Raw genomic sequence first — 19,485 nt, 5'->3', positions numbered from 1 at the left:
GTGGAAGAAGCAGCACCCTCACCCTTGTCCTCACCCAATGAGAAGTCCAACAGGCAACCAGAGCTACATAGGACATAGAAGAGGGAACAAGTGCTTTTATTGGCTTATTTACAAAAAAAAATCTCCGCTGGAAAGTGGGAGAAGAGATATAGGGGGAAAAGAGTTGGAGGCAAGTACAACTAGCCCTCTGGCCTCTAACTAACCACTCAGTTCATGTTCAGAGCTCTTCCCTGGGTGGGTGGGGTGGGGTAGAGGCAAATATCATCTCTATTTTCTTTAGCCCTTACTACCAGAATAAGAGTCTTTCCCACTTTACATAGCATCATAGAATCATAGAATAGGGAGAGAACTCCTTAGTCAGCTAGTCCAACCCCTACCCAAAGTATGAATCCCTTTTATAGATCCCTTCCCTGGGACTCCATAAAGTCTTTTCTTTTGGTCCAGGACCACCCTTCCCACCCCCATAGATAAGGCTTTTGATATTTTTGTTATCATAAATAGGGGCCATCTCAGTTCCTGGAGACAGTTAGACATAGAGGTATAAGAAGCTTTGCTGGGGGGTGAGACATAGGAGGTATGGGAGAAGAGGAAGGGGGAAGGCAAGCCCCTGTCTTAATCTATTTGCTCCCCTTTGCACACCTGCCCTTCTCAGAGCTGCCCACCTAACTGGGAGCATGGACCCCTTTATTCTGCTTCACCCAACTGGGAGATTCCTACCTCTCTTGTCTGGGCTTTCTTTTCTTATCTCAACCCTTCTAGTCAAATTATCAGATTGCAGGCAGAAAAAGGAGGTTGCACACTTACAATTATGGGACAAACCCGAGTCTCAGGGTGTGTGTGTGTGTGTGTGTGTGTGTGTGTGTGTGTGTGTGTTAAGGGAAGGGTGGAGTATGCTGAATAAGGACAAAAAAATCTGAGGCTTCAGAACCTCTGGCAGCTCATTTCTCCTTCCTCAAAATCTCTATTCTTCCTCACACAATTGATTATTCACTTTCTTCCTCATCTTCCTCCCATCCTCCTGTTCTCCATCACCTCTATCACCTCTTGGTATTTACCTCCCCCGTGCCTTTTCCTCCTCTTTCTGCCCCCACCTTCACTTCTCGATGCTCTCCCCCTGGGCGACGGCTCCGACCAGGACCTCGGGAGCCCCGGGAACTACTGGAGCCTCTGGAGGAGTTGCTCCCAGCAGTGGAGCAGGCACTTGCCCCCTGACCCCGGGGCAAAAAGCTGGGTCTGCTATATGGGAGCCAGGTTTCCTCTGTAGGGAAAAAGAGGAAGAGATCCAGGTACTGGGAAAAGGACAGACAATGACCAACACTCTCCTCACTGCACCCATGATCATGCTCTAATGAGAGAAGGTTAAGCAGGAAAGGAGGTCAGAAAATGAGGGATGAGGGTAGAGTACCTAACAGAGTGCCTATATGTAACAGGAACTGAGTATATGAAAGATGGAGAAGGGTAGGAGATTTGAAAGTAATCAAATTCATGAGTTCCGCTGGGGATGAGTTGGGAATTTAAAATCCAACCTCTGTTGAAAAACAGTTGAAAACTTGTAAACTGGTAAACAATTTCTACACTATAATTCCCACACTAATCCCTTCATCATCCTACATTTGGCCCCTTCAGTCTACCCTGTGACTACTTACCATCAGGGGGAGGAGCATGATGACTCCCTGGGGGTGCAGCTCGAATCATTCTTTTCTCCCCTCTCCTCTCTCGTTCCAGAGAGGAGATATTTCCTATTGCTCGAAGCCCTAAGGCCCAGCTAGCCTCCTCTTCTGGTGGAGGGAGGGGTGGTGGGGGCAAATCTGGGAAGGAAGAGCTTTTGGTATCAGAAAACTTCTTCACTTTGTCCACATCATCAACCTTCTTCCCCTATGTTCAAACAATCTTCCTGGCATAATGAGACCAGTAGTAAATAGTTCCGAAAGGCTCTTCCTCCCCAAATCTAGGGCCTTCTTTTCCTCATCAGCTAGTCTACCACCATAATATCCTACATTTTCTGACTATCTCACAGAAAACCATCATTCCCAACTACTGTCATACTACTCACCTCCTGGGCTCCGATCCTTTCTATAAGGAACAGCTTTTGATTTCTTCCGGGTTCGAGCACGGGGTCCTGGGGGTGAGGAAGTCATCTCTCTAGGTGTCAGTCTGGCTCTAACTTTATGGTTGAGGAGAGAAAGGAGCTGGGGTTAAGGACTGGCTCTGGGAGAGGGCTTGAGGCAAGAACTTTAGATCAGAGGGTGTCATATAGCTGAGGATGAGAGAAGAATATTAGGTTAGGAACAGAATTACATGGAGGGCTAAGTGACTGTAGGCTCACCTGGGGTGCTGGTAGTACTCGGGACAGGACTAGGGCTGAGGTGTCGAGGGGGCATTGGGCTGGCACTCAGGCTAACAGGTCCCCCTTCAAGGCCACTCAAACTGGACTGGGATAGGCTGAGAGGAGGACTTGCTCCAGTGGGCACCCGCCTGCAAAGATATGAATCTGTTAGGACATGGGGAAACGCCATCCTACAGAGACAGTCTTCAAAGACTCAGTCCACAGGAGGCCAGCCCTGTCTAGTTTATACTCACTTGTCCACAAAGAGGGGGTATAAACCACACCTACCATAACCCAACCATAAACCCCAGCCTCCTCAAGAATCCTAAGATTCCTACCTGGGTGTGTGGTGGATACAGACAATTTCAGCAGGGGCCTGTGATGGCTCAGGGGGTGAGGGAGTAAGGGTTGCTGTGGATTGATCTCCATAAGAAGGAGTAGGAGACGGAATATTTCCATGGGAGGGAGAGGCCATGCAGCCTTCACTTGGGTTGGACTCTTCCAGGTGGCTTCTCTCAGGCAATGGTGGGCACCACTCCTCAGGTTCTGAACTGGGTTCAAGGAGAACAGGAGAAGAGGAGGAAGGGTAAAGTTGTTCACCTTCCCTTCAGCTGTCCTACTACCATCTCCTCCCTCATCCAACCAACATCTCTGCCCTCTTGTTCACCCTAGGCATCACTGTCTGTTAACATGGAAGAGTTGAAAGGGAACTCAGGTCATCCAATCCACCCCACATCTGACCAAGAACTCTCTCTACAACATCCTTATTAAGTGGTCATCTGACATTCCTCCAAAGATTTCCAGGGAGGAGTAACTCACTGCCTACCAAAATAACTTATTCCAATTTTGGGACAATTCTAATTATTAGGTATTCTAGGGTCTCTTCCAGCTCTAAATCATATAAATACAATTATTTCAAAATCTGTTCCCCTGAATTTTCCTTCCATTCTTCCTAGTTCTCTCCTTTGAACAAACTAAAACAAGTCTAATCCCTTGTCCATATGGGCTTGGAACCAGGGTAGGAGACCATCTTACCTGTCCTCTAGTTCTTCCTCAGCCCCCTCCAAGCAGTTTAACTCACAGGAAGGGGGTGGTGGAGGCAATGGTTCAGGCCAGCTCAGAGAGGGGGTCTGTACAGGCTTTCCCAGAATCTTTAATTTCCCCCCTCTTGAGCCTGAGAGGAGGAAGGATAAGGGGCACACAGAGGTATTGTTCAAAGGAAGAGGTATGAAGGGAGGCAGGAAAAGGTAGGAAGTAGTGGAAAGAAGAACTAAGCAGTGGCAGGAAGAATCTTAGAGGAAAGGAGTATTTAACTGAAGAATAGGGGGCTAGGACAGGTTTAGGATATAAACTATGGAGGAAAGAATTTATAGGTAACTCCAGGGCTGGGCTGAGATGGGAATGGTAGAATTTGGGGATGTATAGAAGGCATACCACTATCATCCTGGCTCCATTCTGGTGGAGCATATTGGGTGGTCCAGGCCCCTGGATCCTCAGGGGACTGAGTGGGGAAACCCCCATGGAAGGTTTGAAGCTCCTCACCAGCTGTGTCAATGGTACTGTAGATGGGCCCTTCCCCTGGGGCTGTGGCCCCCCGGGCTGTCTGAGCCAGATATAGGGAGATCCCTGCCTCTGTAGAAAAAAAAAAAAAAGGAAAACCCAGGGAGAGAGGCAGGGGGACAAAGAATGATCAGAAAGAAAGGACCCCAGGGAGAATGGGTGTGGTGGACTACATTTTCTTCACTTTTTTCCTTATCTAGGGCCTAAGCAAAGCAACAAAGTCCTACTCAAGCAAGGAATAGGCAGGTTCTGAGAATCACGTTCCTGGATTCTTTCTAATATGTCCCAATTGGCTGATGAAAGAGAGGAAGTAAATGCCTTACCATTGTAGTATCTGTCATCTGGGTCAGGATTGCTAGGGCAGCAGCTTCCCCTGGGTTCTTGAGCTGAAGGACTTCGTGGTGGATGAGGCCAAGAGTCTGCTAGCCAAGGGTATGGGGCTGGGCCAAGACCCATGGGAGGCCTAAGAGACAGATCACTGGAACTGTAGTGGGGGATGTGGGGGGATGGCCAGAATTGGGAGTACAGTTTGGTAGGAGTTCTTTGGGGGTGATCATCTTGGGAATGTTGATTTGAACTAAGAAGAAGTGGGTCTGGACTAAGGCAGATTCAGTTTGAGCCAAGATTCTGTGGGTAGTTGTGGTGAGGATGTGAGGGCAGAGTTAGGGAGGGTGAGGTAAAAGGAATATGAAGAGGTGATGAGGGAACAAATGAAAGTTCCAGCAGGGTTGTGACTGTGGGGATTACCTGGAGCTGGCTCGGGAGAGGCCCTCATTGTGGGGGAAGGAGACTGGGAAAGACAGATTGGGTAATTGAGTGAGGTACCAACTTTGACCTCTGGTCTGAACCCCATCCTAGGTAGAGCTGCCTTACCTGCTGGCGTGTAGGCGAAGGAAGCTTCCAAAAGACATAAGTGGAAGAAGGGTAGAAACAGGACAGGGAACAGGTGAAAAGGGGATGACAGGTCAAAAAGCCAAACTCCACCCCCCCCATTCCCTAGCTTCACCTCTCTTTCACCTATGAGAATCCCTGAATCCCTTAGCCTTGAGTGAGTTCTCAGTTTTTCCTCCTCCTTCCAGACCAGCTTCCAGACCAGGTCTCATCCCTTCCTGCAGATCTTTTCTTCCTTTGAATCCCTGCTGCCCCCTCCTTCCTGATCCAGTAAGGTGCCTTGCTCACCATTGTAGTGGCTGAGCTCCTTGCGCTGTCTACGGCGCCGATACAGTGCTGCGCTGAGTCCAAGGAGAAGTGCCCCACAGGCAGCTCCGCCACCCGCAATAAAGGCTGGCTCCCGCAGCACCCTTGCCAAGCGCTCTGCAAGCCCTGGACCCACCTCAAGGCCAGGCCCTGGCTCTGGATCCCGCGGGAGCGCTGCGCAGAACAGGGAGATGTCAAAGCATGGAAAAACAAAGGAAATTCTGGAACTCGGAAGGGGTCATCCTCATGCCAGAAGTACAATTACCCCCTTAGGCTTCCAACTAGTACACCCTTTCTCTGTCACTTACGGAGGTGTATCAACACAGGGGGGCTGGCCACGCCCACGCCCGCGCTGGTGGCCGCGGCAACCTGAGTTCGGTAAAGGAGGCCTGGGAGTAGTCCCCGCAGTACTGCGGACCGTGCCCAGCCTGCAACAGACTGGTTCAGGTGGAAGCGGCTCTCGTTGCCCAGGCACCAAATCTAGAAAGATCATGAGTGGTGGAGTAGGGGAGAGAACAGTGTGCCTAAGGAGGACATTGCCCTCCTTAGAAACTGAGGCATGACATAGCAGGAAAGGGTCAGCTTGTCGGCTAACACCTGAAACTCTTACTACCTCTCAATCCACCCAACTCTCAAGATTCTGGAAGTATAATGTCCCAGGCAAAGGCAGTGAGAGGCCAGATGTACTCTGCCCTGTTCAGAGAGAAGATTCTGTTTAGTTCTGACCACTGTACTTTAGAAGGGACACTGACAAGCTGGAGTACAATCAGAAGCAGGTACCCAAACTGTAGAGGAGACTTGAAACCGTGGCATTTGAGAATCTCTCAGAAAGAACTGGGTATATTGAGCCTATGGAAGACATGGGATTAGGAGGGGAAGGGGCGTAATTCCTGGCTTTAAGGATTTGAAAGGCAGTCATGTGGAAAAGGGATAGATTAGAATTGTTTTGCTTGGCCCCAGAGATCAGAACTAGAAACAATGAGTGGAAATTACAGAGAAGCAGATTTCAGCTCCATATAAGGAAAACTTCCTAAACAATTAGAGATGTCCAAAAATGGAATAGAATCCCCTGGGATGCAGGGAGAACCGCCTATCACTGGGGTTGCTTTGTCAGAGGCTAGATGATTACTTTTTGAGGATGTTGTACACAGAATTCGCAATTGGGATATGCCCAAAGCCAAGACCTTCAAATACACCCTTTTCCTTAGCTTCATTATCCTTCCATATCTATCTCTCTGTTCTCCTTTCCCTTTTCTCCTCTAAGTCCCACATCCTCACAGGGAGGCCCTTCCAAGCTCCCTGGTGTCTGGGGTCCTAAACTCTGCTGCTCAACCCAATTTGGTCCATGTTTTCTCTCTCTCTCTCTCTCTCTCTCTCTCTCACACACACACACACACACACACACGCAAGCTTTCTACCTGGTATTGCTGAATGATTCCATTTTGCTGGGTGGGGATAGGAGGCTCCCAGGAAACAGTGATGCTGCTGTTGCCATCACCCCCCAGGGCCACTGTCACTGCCTGGGGGGGCCCACTGGGGGCTGGATCAGGGTGGGGGCATGGTGGAGAAGGACACAGACTGTCACTGAATGCTCTCAATTCCTTGATTTCCAAACATCTTTTCCCCAATACCACTGTATAAAGAAGCTTGGTAGCTAAGCAATAGTTTCCCTAGCCACGCATCCCCATTATTTGGCTGTCAAGGTATCCCCTTCTGACTTCAATCTCCGCAGCTTTCTTCCTCCCATGTACCCTGAAACTCTCTTGCTTATCCCTCCTTGATTCCTTGCCCCCCACCTCCATGTCCCTTCTCACCCTCCTCAGGGGTGCTCCTGGTTAGAACAGTGCTCTCAGGCCCTGGTCCCTCCTGGCTGTAGGGCTGCACTTTGATTTGGATCTGTACACCTGCTGGAAGCTCTCTCACCACAGCACTCCGCTGGCCTGAGGATCCTATGTCCAGAACTGTCCAGCTACTTGAACCTACTGCCCTCCACAACACCCGGAAGCCCCACACCAACTGAGATTGGCCAGCCACCTGGAGAAAGAGGCAGACTAGAGTGGATAAGGCATACTGGAGAGGAAGAAGAGGTCCTAGCAGCCTCTGAAGACCTCTAGCCCTCCACAGGTCAGACCAGCTTCTGCCACTCAATGGACTTCACTTTGAGTTTTGCCTCCTGATGTTAAATCCCAGTCACTGCCTGTGTTTCCCTCCCCTCCACGCTGTCTCCTTACTCACAGTCCAGGACACCTGCAGGGATGTGGGACTCAGGAATAGAGGCTCCTGCAGTTGAACAACCACATCAGCCAGATCTCGCTGCCCTTGCCATGGATCTTCAACTGGCCTGGAGGGGCCATTGTCTGCTAATCAGAGAGTCCCCTCAGCAGGGGTCACAGGAGAAAAAGAGGAGACTGGCTATAATTCTTGCTTCTCCCCTGACCCTTCCCCAAGCCAGTTCTCCAGGGCATAGCCTAAGGCTCAGTGGGAGCAGGACAGCAGAGCACCTTCTGGGGATGAGTCCTGACATCTCTCATCTACCATCACAGGTAGGGGGCATAGAAAGGGAGGGGTTTTGAGATTTGAGATTTCTCCTCAGTAGGAAGGCTTTCCCTTTTACTTAGATCCCTGCAGAGATGTATGTAGCAATGAGGTGGAGATGGGGGCAATGTGGATTTGAATCTCCTACCCATTTCCCCATATCAAGAGACATGATCTTCACTCACCCTGGGTCTGAACAGGCTCAGAGATAGGACTGGGTTCACTGAGACCCCAAGTCCCTGCTGCTCGAACTAGGAATAGGTAGATTGTGTTGGGCTGCAAACCAGTGATGGTATGTGTCTCTAGCTGTACACCATCTGCTACTGTCTTCCAAGTGTTACCAGATGCCTGGCTGCAATGGAGAAGGTTGACAAAGGGAGGAACACTCATCCAGCTTGACAGGACTTCTGTGATTCTACTCTGCTCCAAAACTTTTCTCCCCCCATTCCATCCCCAACCAGAGAGGGACCTGGAGAGCCCTTGAGCACAATAGCAAAGATCTCAAGAACAGATGGCCCCAGATAGGGCCCAGAACCCAATGTCTATCAGCTGCACCCCTCTCACCTCCTTAAACCCTCACCTGAAGGCCTCTATCACATAAGAAGTAACTGGTGACCCTCCAGCCTGTGGGCTGGGCTTCCAGGTCAGGGTGATGCTGTTCTTGGTGACTTCAATAACCACTGGCTGAGAGGGAGGCCTAGGGGGACCACTGAGCTCAACAGGGAGCCCTGTGGACCCCACGACACCATCTATAGGAAACAATTAATTCATGAAAAAGCATCTGTTAAGCAATTAGTAGTATTACAGAAAATATTAGTCTGCTATTGGACTACACTTCCCAGAGACACAGTAATGTTGATGGTAGGAAAAAAGAGAGCATGATGACTCCCCACTCACATAAGTTGCACAGCTTGACTTCTTCAATTCAATCCAATAAACATTTTAAAGCACCTATTATGTGCCAGGCACTATGCTAGGCTTCCTGCTTTACTTCTTAAAAGCCACAAATTGAATGAATGTATAGAAGATAGAGTTTGTCCTGGCATGTTGGGAGGAAGTTACTGACGTGGTGGAAGGTCTTAGATAAAGACAAATAGAAAAATGGACTGAGAAAACAGATATCTCACCTTGTACTCTTAGCCAGCCATTCCATATGGCCTGCCCTTTGGAACTCTTGGCCACACAGCTGTACAGCCCCAAATCACCCTCCTGAAAAAAGACAGGTCACTGACAACTGAGCTAAATGGCGATTAGGTGGGCAAAGGAGGTGAGAATGCAGAGGCATGGGAGAAGGATTGTGCAAATTTCCAGGTAAGTCTGAGGGGTTAGAGATCTAGTAGATGGCCATTGAGTTGGGAATGTTAGGAGGAGCTCTGAGGAGTCTTTCTGGGTCTGCACTGGGTTGATTTGACTCACCTGCAAATTGGTGATATGCAAGGTGCCATTAGCCAATAGATTAAGCCTCAGGTCTCCATTGTCCAGCCCCTGTCCATCCTTTAACCATTGAACACTGGGCTGAGGGTTCCCAGTCACTTTGCATGGCAACCACACAGAGGATCCCGATGCCAGAGTCTGATTCAATGGCCCATGGAGGATTATGGGAGGAAAGTCATCCAGGGAAACTGAGGGAGAAAATGCTGAACCAGAAGAAGGTCCCTGGATCCAATTCACAGCCTTCTTACCTTTAGTTCCCTAAGCCATTCCATAACCAGAAAGGTTGCCCCAATTTGGTACTACTAGCTTGGTTCCACAAATTTATCCTCACTAGGTTCTTTTCTTGGTTCCCAAGCTTTGAGGATCTTCCCTAGAAACCACCCACACTTCATTCACATTGCAGAGAATTCAAAAAAGCCATTCTCTTTTAGCCATTGGCTCCTTCCAGTTGCATGTGCCCCATCATATGCTCACCATCCTTCACCTCCAATGAGGCCCTGGCCAGAATGCTGCCAGCAACACTGACTGCCTGGCACACATAGTAACCAGCATCCCCACTTTGCACTTCAGTGATGTTGAGTTGGCCACTTGGGGAGACATTGAAACGCCCTGTGGACTGGGAGGGCTGACTAGGGAAGAGCAGAATCTGGAGATAGATAGAACCAGGAATCTCAGGAATCTGAGAACCCAAGGGAGGAGAGAGAGTTGCATTCTTTTTGAGGACCTACAGCTTTCCTTCCCCACCAGACCCCAAATCAATGCAATTCCAGGTAGAAAGCAGGCTTATACGGTCAAGGACAGATCACAGTTGGGAGGCTCTCTGCTTTCCTGATTTAAAATGTGTCTGGTTAAAGTGAACAACAGAGATATGTGCGAAATCAGGCATCAAGAAATGCTGGAAAGAGCACAGGACTGTAGTCAGATTTCAAATACTCCTGGGCCACTTTGTCTGGATTTCCCTTTTGTGGCCACCTCCACCCATCCCCACTGTTGCTCCCTACCATATGTTATATTTATCTGGATATCATCTCATTAAACCTCCAGTAGAATATAAATTCCTTTTGCAGGGAGTGTTTCACTTTTGTATTTGAATCCTGAATTTCTTATTTGAATCACCAGGGTACATAGTAGGCACTTTAAAATGTGTGATTAATTTAATTGGTTTCTAGTATTAACTCTTTGTGTATCCTTGGTCAAGGTCTTAATTTCCTTTCCTGTAAAATCAAGAAATTGAACTGGATAGTCTTTCATGTCTCTTCCAGTGCTAACATTTCATGATTCCAGGAGATCTGGGATATAGGAACGGGACAGGGGGAAATTGCAGCCTGTTCGCCAATGGAAAGAAGGGCTTATATTCTATATTGCTGACTGTGTTCTATTGTATTGATTAACACTACTTCTATTAACTCTCCTTACTTCTCTTGGTAGGAGTTCTTTGTATTTCAGTTTCAACATATATTTATACATGTTATACTCAATATGTTAATTGCTCTGAGTCAATGAGGCCAGGCACCTAGGGAAATTGGAGCTGTTAATCTGAGCTAAGTGAGAGCAGAGAATCAATCTTCCCTTTGCAAACGTTTGGGGAACCATTGGCAGCATCCAAAGGCGGCAAAGAAATAGTCATGTAGGATCATTGGATAATAGGTTTAGAACTAGAAGGGCCCAACTCATCTAACCCCTGCATTTTACAGATGAGGTCCAGGCATTTCACTGTCTCACTTACTGTAGTAAGTTGCAGAGCCAGGACTAAAACCCTACAGTTAAAACCAGGTCTTCTAATTCCAAATCTCATGCTCTTTCTTTTACATCACATCTAGTGATCTGTTCAACTCAAAAAAGTGCCCATGATAACAGGAAACAGGAAATTGTCACCGTGAGGTATAGAGAATCTAGAAGATAGTCCAAGGGAGGCTGCCCCATTTTAGAAAAGAAAGAAGAGTCATTCTCTTTGTTAGAAATAGAGACCAACTGGTAGAAAAAGGATGCCAAGATTAGGGTTACTGCTCTGTTAACTTAGGGTAATAAGTAAGAACGATTGAGTCTCTTATGTGGAACGAGGCATAAGAACTAGTAAATGAGTTAGGTTAAAACTGGCTACCCAAGAGAGAGGTAAAATGCTTTAGGGAGAAAACTCATGAACATACATGATGAGGCCTGAGGGAATAGCATAACAAGTGGCTTAAGATTCAGGAAAACATTTGTGGGAAAGGGAAATGTAAACCCTAGGGATGGCCATAAAGGTATGATCAAGAGTACCCACTGTTGAATTTTCAGTGGAACACTTTACACCTCATAAACCAGCAAACACTACAAATTAGGGCTTGATTTATTATTTTGTTGGTTATCTAGACTTAAAATGATAGAGAAAATGTTATTAACATGGATTAAACTTAAAAGTGTCTCATGTAGGTAACTGGTTATTTAACATTTACCAGCATACCCCTGGAGAGACACTTACCTGACTACCTTCCTTCTGCCAGAAGATAGCAGGTGGAGGATTCCCCTTGGTCTCACACTGGAAAGTCACAGTATCTCCTGGAGCTGCTGTCTGGTCCTGTGGCTGCGTCACCAGCTGAGGTGGGACTGGAAGAGGAAAAAGAAAGAACAGGAGTGAGGAGATAGGTCCAGCTCCAAGAGGATATGCTAAGTCAATAAGAGATCTGATGGGGTGGGGAAAAGGCCAAATTTGGCTAGTAAGTAGCCTATCCTTTTCTTCCTTCCCACTTTTATTCAAATTCTTTATTCTTTACCTCCCTCTAGAATTCATTGACCTTGATCCTCCTCCCATTTCATGAAATAGGCCCCAACCCTCCAAACAAATTTCTCTTGATTTCATGCTTTCTCCCTATCTCTCAATTGCCTACCTTCTTTCCTAGCCTCCTCTTGCTTCCTCCTAGCCCTGCTCCAATGATTCCACATTCTATCCTTTCCTGTCCCTCCCTCCCTCCATCCTCAAGCAGGGTTCTTACCATGGACACTGAGAGAGCCAGAGGCCTCAGCTCTGCCCACACTGTTCTCAGCCACACAGGTATAAGTTCCCTCATCTTCTGCACTCACTCTCCCGATCCGAAGACTGTAGTCACTCCTGATCTCATACCTGTTTCACTCCCCACCCACCCACCAGGGATGGGTTGGTCACAGTTATGCCCCTTTTTCCTCCCCAACCCTGAAATTCTGCTCTAAGGAGCCTGTGACCTTCCCAAGACAGTCACCAAGGTCAGGTATGCAGACAAGTCATAGACTTGAAGCCTACAGAAATAGATTGAGGAATGTGGACACCATATATGGGATGAATAGGAAAATAGACATGGTTTCCAGAAGTCCTGACACTGAAACCACAGAAGTGAGTGTGGCTGCATCCCAGTCCCCTGGAAGAAGTATAAGAGAAGTTCTCTTGATGGTTGGGAGTCCTGTGGAGTAAGAAGAAGGGGGCTTCTCACCTGCCTATGGGCAACTCCCCCTCCTCCTTGCGCCAACGCAGATGTGGTGGAGGATCCCCCTGCACCTCACATGGGAAGTCAGCAGGGGCATCAGCCAGAACCACCTGGTTCACAGGCCTGCGCAGGAAGGAGGGGCGCTCTGCCACAGAAGAACGGACATGAAATTACAGAGATGTCTACATGGCCCCTCAGTTCCCCCTCCCCAACCTCAAGAACTCCTATACTTACCGAAAACCACAAGTTCAGCCGCCCCACTGTCACGTTCTCCTGCCACATTGGAGGCCACACATATGTACATCCCAGCATCACTCTTGAGTGTGTGTGACATCATCAGTTTTCCACCCCGAATCTGCAGAATGTGGGAACAGCTCAGTTCCTTTGGATTTAACAGTCCCCTATTCCTCTCCAATCCTCTTCTGCCTAGCTATATCTTTTTGAACATATTTGACCCTAAAACCACCTGTTAGCTCACAGGACAACCAGAATCCGCTTTATATCCCTAACTTCTTACCCACTTCCCTCTGTCACCTTCCTATCTTCCTTCCTTCCCTCCTTCCTTCTTTCCTTTCTTCCTTCCTTCCCTTTTTTCCTTCCTTCCTTCCCTTCATTATCCTCTTGTTCTGCTTTTTTCACAGTGACAACATCTATCTAACCCTTTCTATTAGTGAATTACAGAGTTTTTGATATGCTTTACAATCTATTTTTCCTGAATTCCAAACGCTGTTCTTTAGTAGATGAGCAGCCCTTTAACCTGCTTATTAATTTTGGTTTATAACTGAATTCCACTGACTAAAAAGTATAGTCTGGGTCAGGAGACCTGGGTTCTAGTCCCATCTCTGTCATCAACTACCTTCATGACCTTGAGTATGTCACTTCTCCTTGAAGGGTCTCAGTTTCCTCCTTTGTGAAATGTATGGGACTGGATTAGTTGATCTCTAAGGTCCCTCAGGCGTTAAAAGGCTATGACCTTAAAACCCTTATACTGTGTTCACATTCTTTCTGGGTGGATCCTCCCCTGGGCCCTAGCGGCCCTACCTCTGCCAAGACTCCAGTTCCTCACCGTGATTCGTCCTTCCTGCTCCTTTAGGCGAAGATTGTCTTTCTTCCAGGACACCGAGGGTTCTGGGTGGCCCCTGGGTGGCACACACTCCAGAACTGCAGGTTCCCCCACTGCCACCACCACATCCACTGGTGGCTGCCGGAAGTCATCCCTTAGGACTGAAGAGGCGTGGAGGAGATGGCAAAGGGATTAAATAAACAAAAGGCAGACAGGGTCTGGGAAGTGAGCACTAAGCAGGGGTAGTTCTAGTGTTTCGGGCTAGTGTACCCTCAAAAGTACAGAGTTTTGGTGCTAATTTGGCTGTACTGGGGCGGGACTCTGCCACTTCATGGAGAAGAACAAAACTTGCAGTGCCTTGTAAAATTAAGCATGGAGAGAATGGGAGCCAATCTGAGAAGGGTCTGTAAAGTTCCAGGGCCACATTAATTACGTAATTGGATGTGCCGGGAATGTGAAAGCAACTGAGGCACGAGTTAGTTTAGACATCTGCCCTGAAGCCTCTGGAACAGTTCAAACTCGGCTACTTACCTGCCACCTCCAGTGAAGCATTCCGACTGGCCGCTACCCCTAAGTAGTTGCGAGCCACGCAAGTATAGACGCCCTCATCTGGACGGGCTCGTCGTCCATGCACTATGCGAGGGAAAAAGAGTGCGCCACTGGGTAAGAGCAGGCGGTGAGCCCGCGGATCCTCTCGGGCCGTAGCCACGCGGGCACCGTCCTTGTACCATTCAATGTCCGGGCGCGGCCTGCCCTCCGCACGACACGGCAGCGTGGCAGGCTCACCCCTGGAGACCAACAAATCTGGCGGCTGTTCCACTATGCGTGGCACTGCGTCCTCCGGTCCGGCTCGAGACCCTGAAAAGAGGAAGATGTGGGAGGATTGCCGAAACCGGGGTAAACTGAGGCATGTGATCCAGCGGTGGAGAGTTAGTTTTTCCACATCCCTTCCTACAGAGCAGATTTCCTAGTGGTCACATGGCCTTCCACATCGCAAGATCACTTTCCTTAGCCGAGATGCTGGGACACTCGGGGCTCCGCTTAGTTCTAAAAAGTAGACATCCCGAGGGAAGCTTAAGGCATGGAGCTGAGAAAGGACCTGTTTGAGAATCACGAACAGGTCAAGAACTGAAACATGGTCTCGAACATTGGCTGTCTCTCTTCCTGGCCCCCGGGCCTCCCCAAGACTTTCCAGTTTACTGCTATCACTGGATAAGAGAAAGGTAAACGTAGTTTTCGAGTACCAAGGCTTACCTGGGTAGAGGCAAAGGAATAGAAAGACTTTCGGGAAAGTGTGATGGGGGGAGAGGGTAGGAGGGCGGGGAATTGTGGCTTTCATTTACTAGTTGTAACCAGTCTAGACCACTAGGTGTCGCCACTGCCATATGTAAGAGTATCATGGGGCCTTCTGGTTGGGGCAGGGAGGATCCCAAGTATAACCCTTGCGTGAACAACCTGGAGCCTTTCCTGAGTGCCCTTCGGCTTCGGGCTTTGGTCTCAAATTCAGTTTTATTTTCCTCTCCCTTAGAAAGTTCGAAGGAAGAATGAGCTGGGACACCGCTTCTATATTCCCTTCCCTGATACCTTGGATGAGAAGCAAGCATGTATGTATGGGGGTGAGGGAGGAAGGAGGAGAAGGGGGAATTTTAAATTACCTCTTTGATTTAAAGAAGTGTTATGGATAATACCTATGATTTTATTGACATTAGAATACCTTGGATTAATATTTCCCCTTACCAAGGCAGGTTGCCACTTCTGCAAGGTAACTTAAGGGCTTAGAAAATTATTAGAGCACTGAAAGAGTCAGACTTGTCCTGGCTAGTATGAGTTAGTGGCGGGATTCGAACTCGTGTCCTTCGGTCCTCGAGGCCGGCTCTCTATCCCCTGTGCCTTGCTGCCTCTCAGATAATTCTTTTTAATAAAATATTTTTAACCTCATTGCCCTGACCTATCCTGGCTTTAGAAGCAAAATTTTCTTTTTCCAACTCTGTTTCCACACGCCAATTTCCTCCCAACCCTAGTCTTCCTTCTAATGTTCGGACATCAGATCAGTTAGCCTCGTTGGAGAGGTAGACAGAGAGCAAACCTCACGAGACTCATTGCAGTCGTTTAGAGCTATTGAGAGGGGAAAGGAGGGGATCTGTTATTGAAGGGGCTCCAAGACTTATGTCCCCTGAGAAACGATGCCCGGAACTTGGGAAGAGTAGGTCTCTCAGACCACCTGGATTCCCTCCCCGCCCCCCATCCTGTGGACTTGTCTCCTCCCTAATTCCTTCGGACAACAGCTGCGGGACACTGGTCCCTAGAATTCCTCCCCTTGTCATTTCTAGTCCCAAGAGAAGCTTCTACACATCAGACTAATGAATAGCTGATGGGCATGTTAATGAGGCCTGGGGGCTCTTCGCCTAGTTATCAGAGTACAATACTTCCTTTCCTTCCTCGCTTTTCAATTTAAGATCACAATTTCTAGATCTGGAAAGGACCTCAGATGAAATCTTAGTCAAACCTACTCTGTTTACAGATGAGGAAGCTGATTTTTCTGATCCCAAATTTAGCACTCTCTCCACTACACCACTGCCCCAGGGTCCATTTTCTATTCTCCTCTCTGTGCTTCTACCCACCCCCAGAGTATCTTCTGATCCGAGAGTGCCCAAAGAGGTTACCGGAACCCTTCTGAAAAGAGACGCCCAAGAAACAATCATTGTGGGGTACGACGAGGTGGGAGAAGAGTGGGGAAAGGGGCATACAGAGGCTGCCCCAAGAAAAATGACAGAGTTGAAGTTCGGGGCTTGGTCGATAGGAGGCAGATTTTGGTCATATATCTCCCTAGGTACGTAATGAACAGCTTCCGTGTGCTTCCAGCTGCGCTCTGGGGGCTTCGGATTGTCGCAGTCATTTATTAATCACTGTAATTAGCAGTAATGACTCCGACTCCTGCACGCTTCAGCTCTACTGGAGCTGGAGGCTGCATTATCCCACAGTGGGGAGAATAGGGCTTCGGAGTTCCCTTAAAATGCTTAGCTAAACGCTTCCCGCGGCTCTCCGCATCCCTCTCGGTGCACTGAGAAACTCTCGAGCCAGGTTATTCTCTCTATCCGGGCCTCATGATTATTTGCATTATTTGGGCCGGACTGGGCCCAGTGTGCCTCTGGGGTGGAGGGTAGATTCCCTGTTCCACCCTTTACCTTCCACCCTACGTAGTTCATTAGCCCTAGCCCCTTCTTTACTTTGGATTCCACCACCACGGACACCTCTGTGCACGGGGTCCTCACTTCTATCCCACTGTCGCTGTAGTCTATAGCCCCACACCTCTAAATCGCACTCTCATTCCAAAACAACCCGTCTAACTCCTGTCCCGATGACGACTCATCCACTGCCATCTGCGTCCCAAAACTTTTTCGCTTTAAGATGTCTGGGGAGGGAAAAGAGAATGAGGAAATTCTTAGCCCCGGACCTCCCAAAAAGAAATTTCTATCCCCAGAGCAGTTTGCCTTTCCTTCTTCTAACAGCGCGCAGTCCCGCAGAAGTGGAATCCCCCAGGCAGGGCGGTCTCACCGTTGAGAGGTGGATCCCCGGGGGGAAGGAGGCTGTGGTTGAGCGCGACCAGAGAGGAGTTGAAACCGAAGAGCAGCTCGCTTGAGTTGGAGATATCTCCAGCCAGGGAGTCCGCGAACAGGTTCATCTGCAGCAGCGTCTTTAGCAGGTAACGTAGCATGGCGGGGACTGGGATGAGGCTGGGGGCTCGGGTCCCAGCCCCCTGGTCCGAGCCCCTTGATCTGAGAGTTGTCCGCCCCTCCACAGCCTCTGTGAGTTGCCCCAGCCACAGTATGGCTTTCCTTCCCGCGCGTCCGCTCGGTCCCGTCCCCTCCTTCTCCTCCTCCTCTTCACTCCCCCTCCCCAGTTCAGGCAAGTCTCCTGGGGGCTGGGCAGGCTGAAAGCAGGTGCTGGGGCCGACCACCGCGTAATTAAGGGATTAATCCGCCTCCCGCAGCCCTTTACCCCTCCTCTCCGTGCTACTGCCTCTGTAGTTGGGAGGAAGCTACTTTAGTTTAGGCCCTGGGATTGAACCCCAACCGGTCGCTAGAGAACCTCTTCCCCTCAAATCCCAATGCAGAGAGAACAGAATCCCACCTTTACTCCATCTCCTCTATCTGCCTCCCCAAAGGTCAGACTAAGTAAGAGACTCAAAGATATGGGATCTCGCTCTGGCTTCCCAGAACTCTACTCCTCGTCCTTGGCCGTCTGCCCCTTTTGCTGGCCTATAAACTAGTACATTAATCTCCTCCTTCCCAGTCTTTTGCACCTCTCCCTATGGAAAACTGGGATGAAGAGCCAAAGAAGAGCTTTCCTCAGATTCATAGGGATGACATACCAGGAATCCCGGTTTCCAATCACTCTGCATGTGCCTATGACCAAAGACCAAATCTTGCTATGCAATGTGTGTGTGTGTGACAACAGGAGAGGTACCTTAAGTGGGGAGAGGAAGTAAGTGTTCTATATTCTTGCCCTCCCTCTACCCACCCTACTAGAGACTATCTAAAGCCCTTGGTCAAATGTAGTGTTGGTGTAACTAAGGCAAGAGAGAGGCACAGCTGGCCACTGGGGGGTTTTGACTGCTCTGGAGTTCAGATAGATGAGCTTTGTCCAGGAGTGAAAATGAAAAGAGTAGGCAGTAAAATGCAGATCATTTGCATATTTTATGCATCAATCTGTACTCAGATATCTCATTAAATTGCTTTTATACCTTTAAAGAGAAAAGGAATGAGCCAGAGGGAAATGAATCAGTCAGAGAATAGGGAGAGGAAACCTCTTTGTATCTTTAAAAAGAACATCTTTTTGCAGAGGCATCTTATGTATTATGGCATTGCAACTTGGCATTGGAACTAGGAAGACTTGGGATCAGATCTTGCCTCTGATATATATTTGCCATGTGACCATGGGCAAGTTACTTAACTTCTCAGTGCACTGAGACTACAAATTTCAGATGAATTTCTGTTCTGCTTCAGTGGAAGGAATTCCCAAACCCTTGTGCAGATCAACTGCAAGAGAAGAATTGGGATTGATGCGGAGTACATATAAATCTGCTCATGTACTATTGCGGTCATACTCCAGTGAAGAAATTTCATACACATACCTATTAGAGACAGACAGAACATGAGGGCAAACCCATCTGCTACTTTTCTAGGATTCTTTTCACAATATGAACTTCCAATGTCTCTTCAGTCCCACTTCCACCAACATGACACCTCTCTATTCTCCGGGAGAAAGGCTAGGGGAAGAATTGAACTGATTCACAATGGGAGTCTAGTTCCATCCTATGAAAAAGGAAAGAATAGCCAGGAAGAGTCCCTAGGCTCAGAAAACTCAATTATTATCCTTATACCAAGGTATCATTACATAGCTGAAGTGGCCTGGATATTCCCATGAATTTTAAGATTATATAGCAGCGCAAATAACTGTTCCTGTTTGAGGAGCTAAGGATCGCCAGTGAAAGGGCCTATAAAGCTTCTGTGACAACAGGTCTTAGACCAAGTTCGTTCTTAAGATAATTCAGGCAAAACACTCTTGAACAAACCCAAAATATTTTTAAAGGGGTTGATGTGGTGGGGTCCCAAGACCCTTCCCATTCTCTAACAGATTCTAGGACTAGAGAATACTGAAAAGACAATCTCCTCATTTTAGTCCTTCAACTCTTAGCAATGTTCTATCGCATTGTGGAGTGCAGAAGGCAAGGAAAGAAGCTAATTAGCTTTGTGGAGGAGAAAGAGCTGCACCTTGGGGTGGAGAAGTTTCCTCAGGAGCTGTCCATTCAGCACCACAAATTCGCTAAGGCTCGTCTGCAATCACCTTCCTTCCACGTTCTAAGTCTGCTGTAGAATGAGCACAACTTGGGTTTGGGGTGGAGGTTGGGCATATGCTGCATGAATTAAGCT

At 48.3% G+C, this 19,485-nt stretch overlaps 1 protein-coding gene across 1 annotated transcript; it reads right to left on the bottom strand.

Moving 5' to 3' along the window:
• Positions 1-960: 960 nt before the first annotated feature.
• On the bottom strand, positions 961-17,267 carry ROBO3 (roundabout guidance receptor 3). Its single transcript, XM_036744383.1, has 27 exons — positions 17,108-17,267; positions 14,084-14,410; positions 13,556-13,713; positions 12,724-12,844; positions 12,496-12,634; positions 12,025-12,152; positions 11,514-11,638; positions 9,527-9,698; positions 9,035-9,240; positions 8,746-8,827; positions 8,199-8,367; positions 7,804-7,970; positions 7,319-7,443; positions 6,898-7,117; positions 6,502-6,623; positions 5,392-5,563; positions 5,066-5,257; positions 4,760-4,783; positions 4,634-4,676; positions 4,210-4,349; positions 3,761-3,958; positions 3,362-3,500; positions 2,665-2,877; positions 2,327-2,475; positions 2,054-2,164; positions 1,647-1,808; positions 961-1,258 (listed from the first exon to the last, which is right to left on the bottom strand). The coding sequence occupies exons 1-27, from the start codon at positions 17,265-17,267 to the stop codon at positions 1,038-1,040; spliced, it is 4,185 nt and encodes a 1,394-aa protein (XP_036600278.1). The 3' UTR covers positions 961-1,037.
• Positions 17,268-19,485: the final 2,218 nt, after the last annotated feature.

This window comes from Trichosurus vulpecula, chromosome 2 (genome assembly GCF_011100635.1).
Source record: "Trichosurus vulpecula isolate mTriVul1 chromosome 2, mTriVul1.pri, whole genome shotgun sequence".
Classification (NCBI taxonomy): domain Eukaryota; kingdom Metazoa; phylum Chordata; class Mammalia; order Diprotodontia; family Phalangeridae; genus Trichosurus; species Trichosurus vulpecula.
Note: the sequence above shows the minus strand (reverse complement) of the source record. Positions and strands in the feature narration are given on the sequence as shown.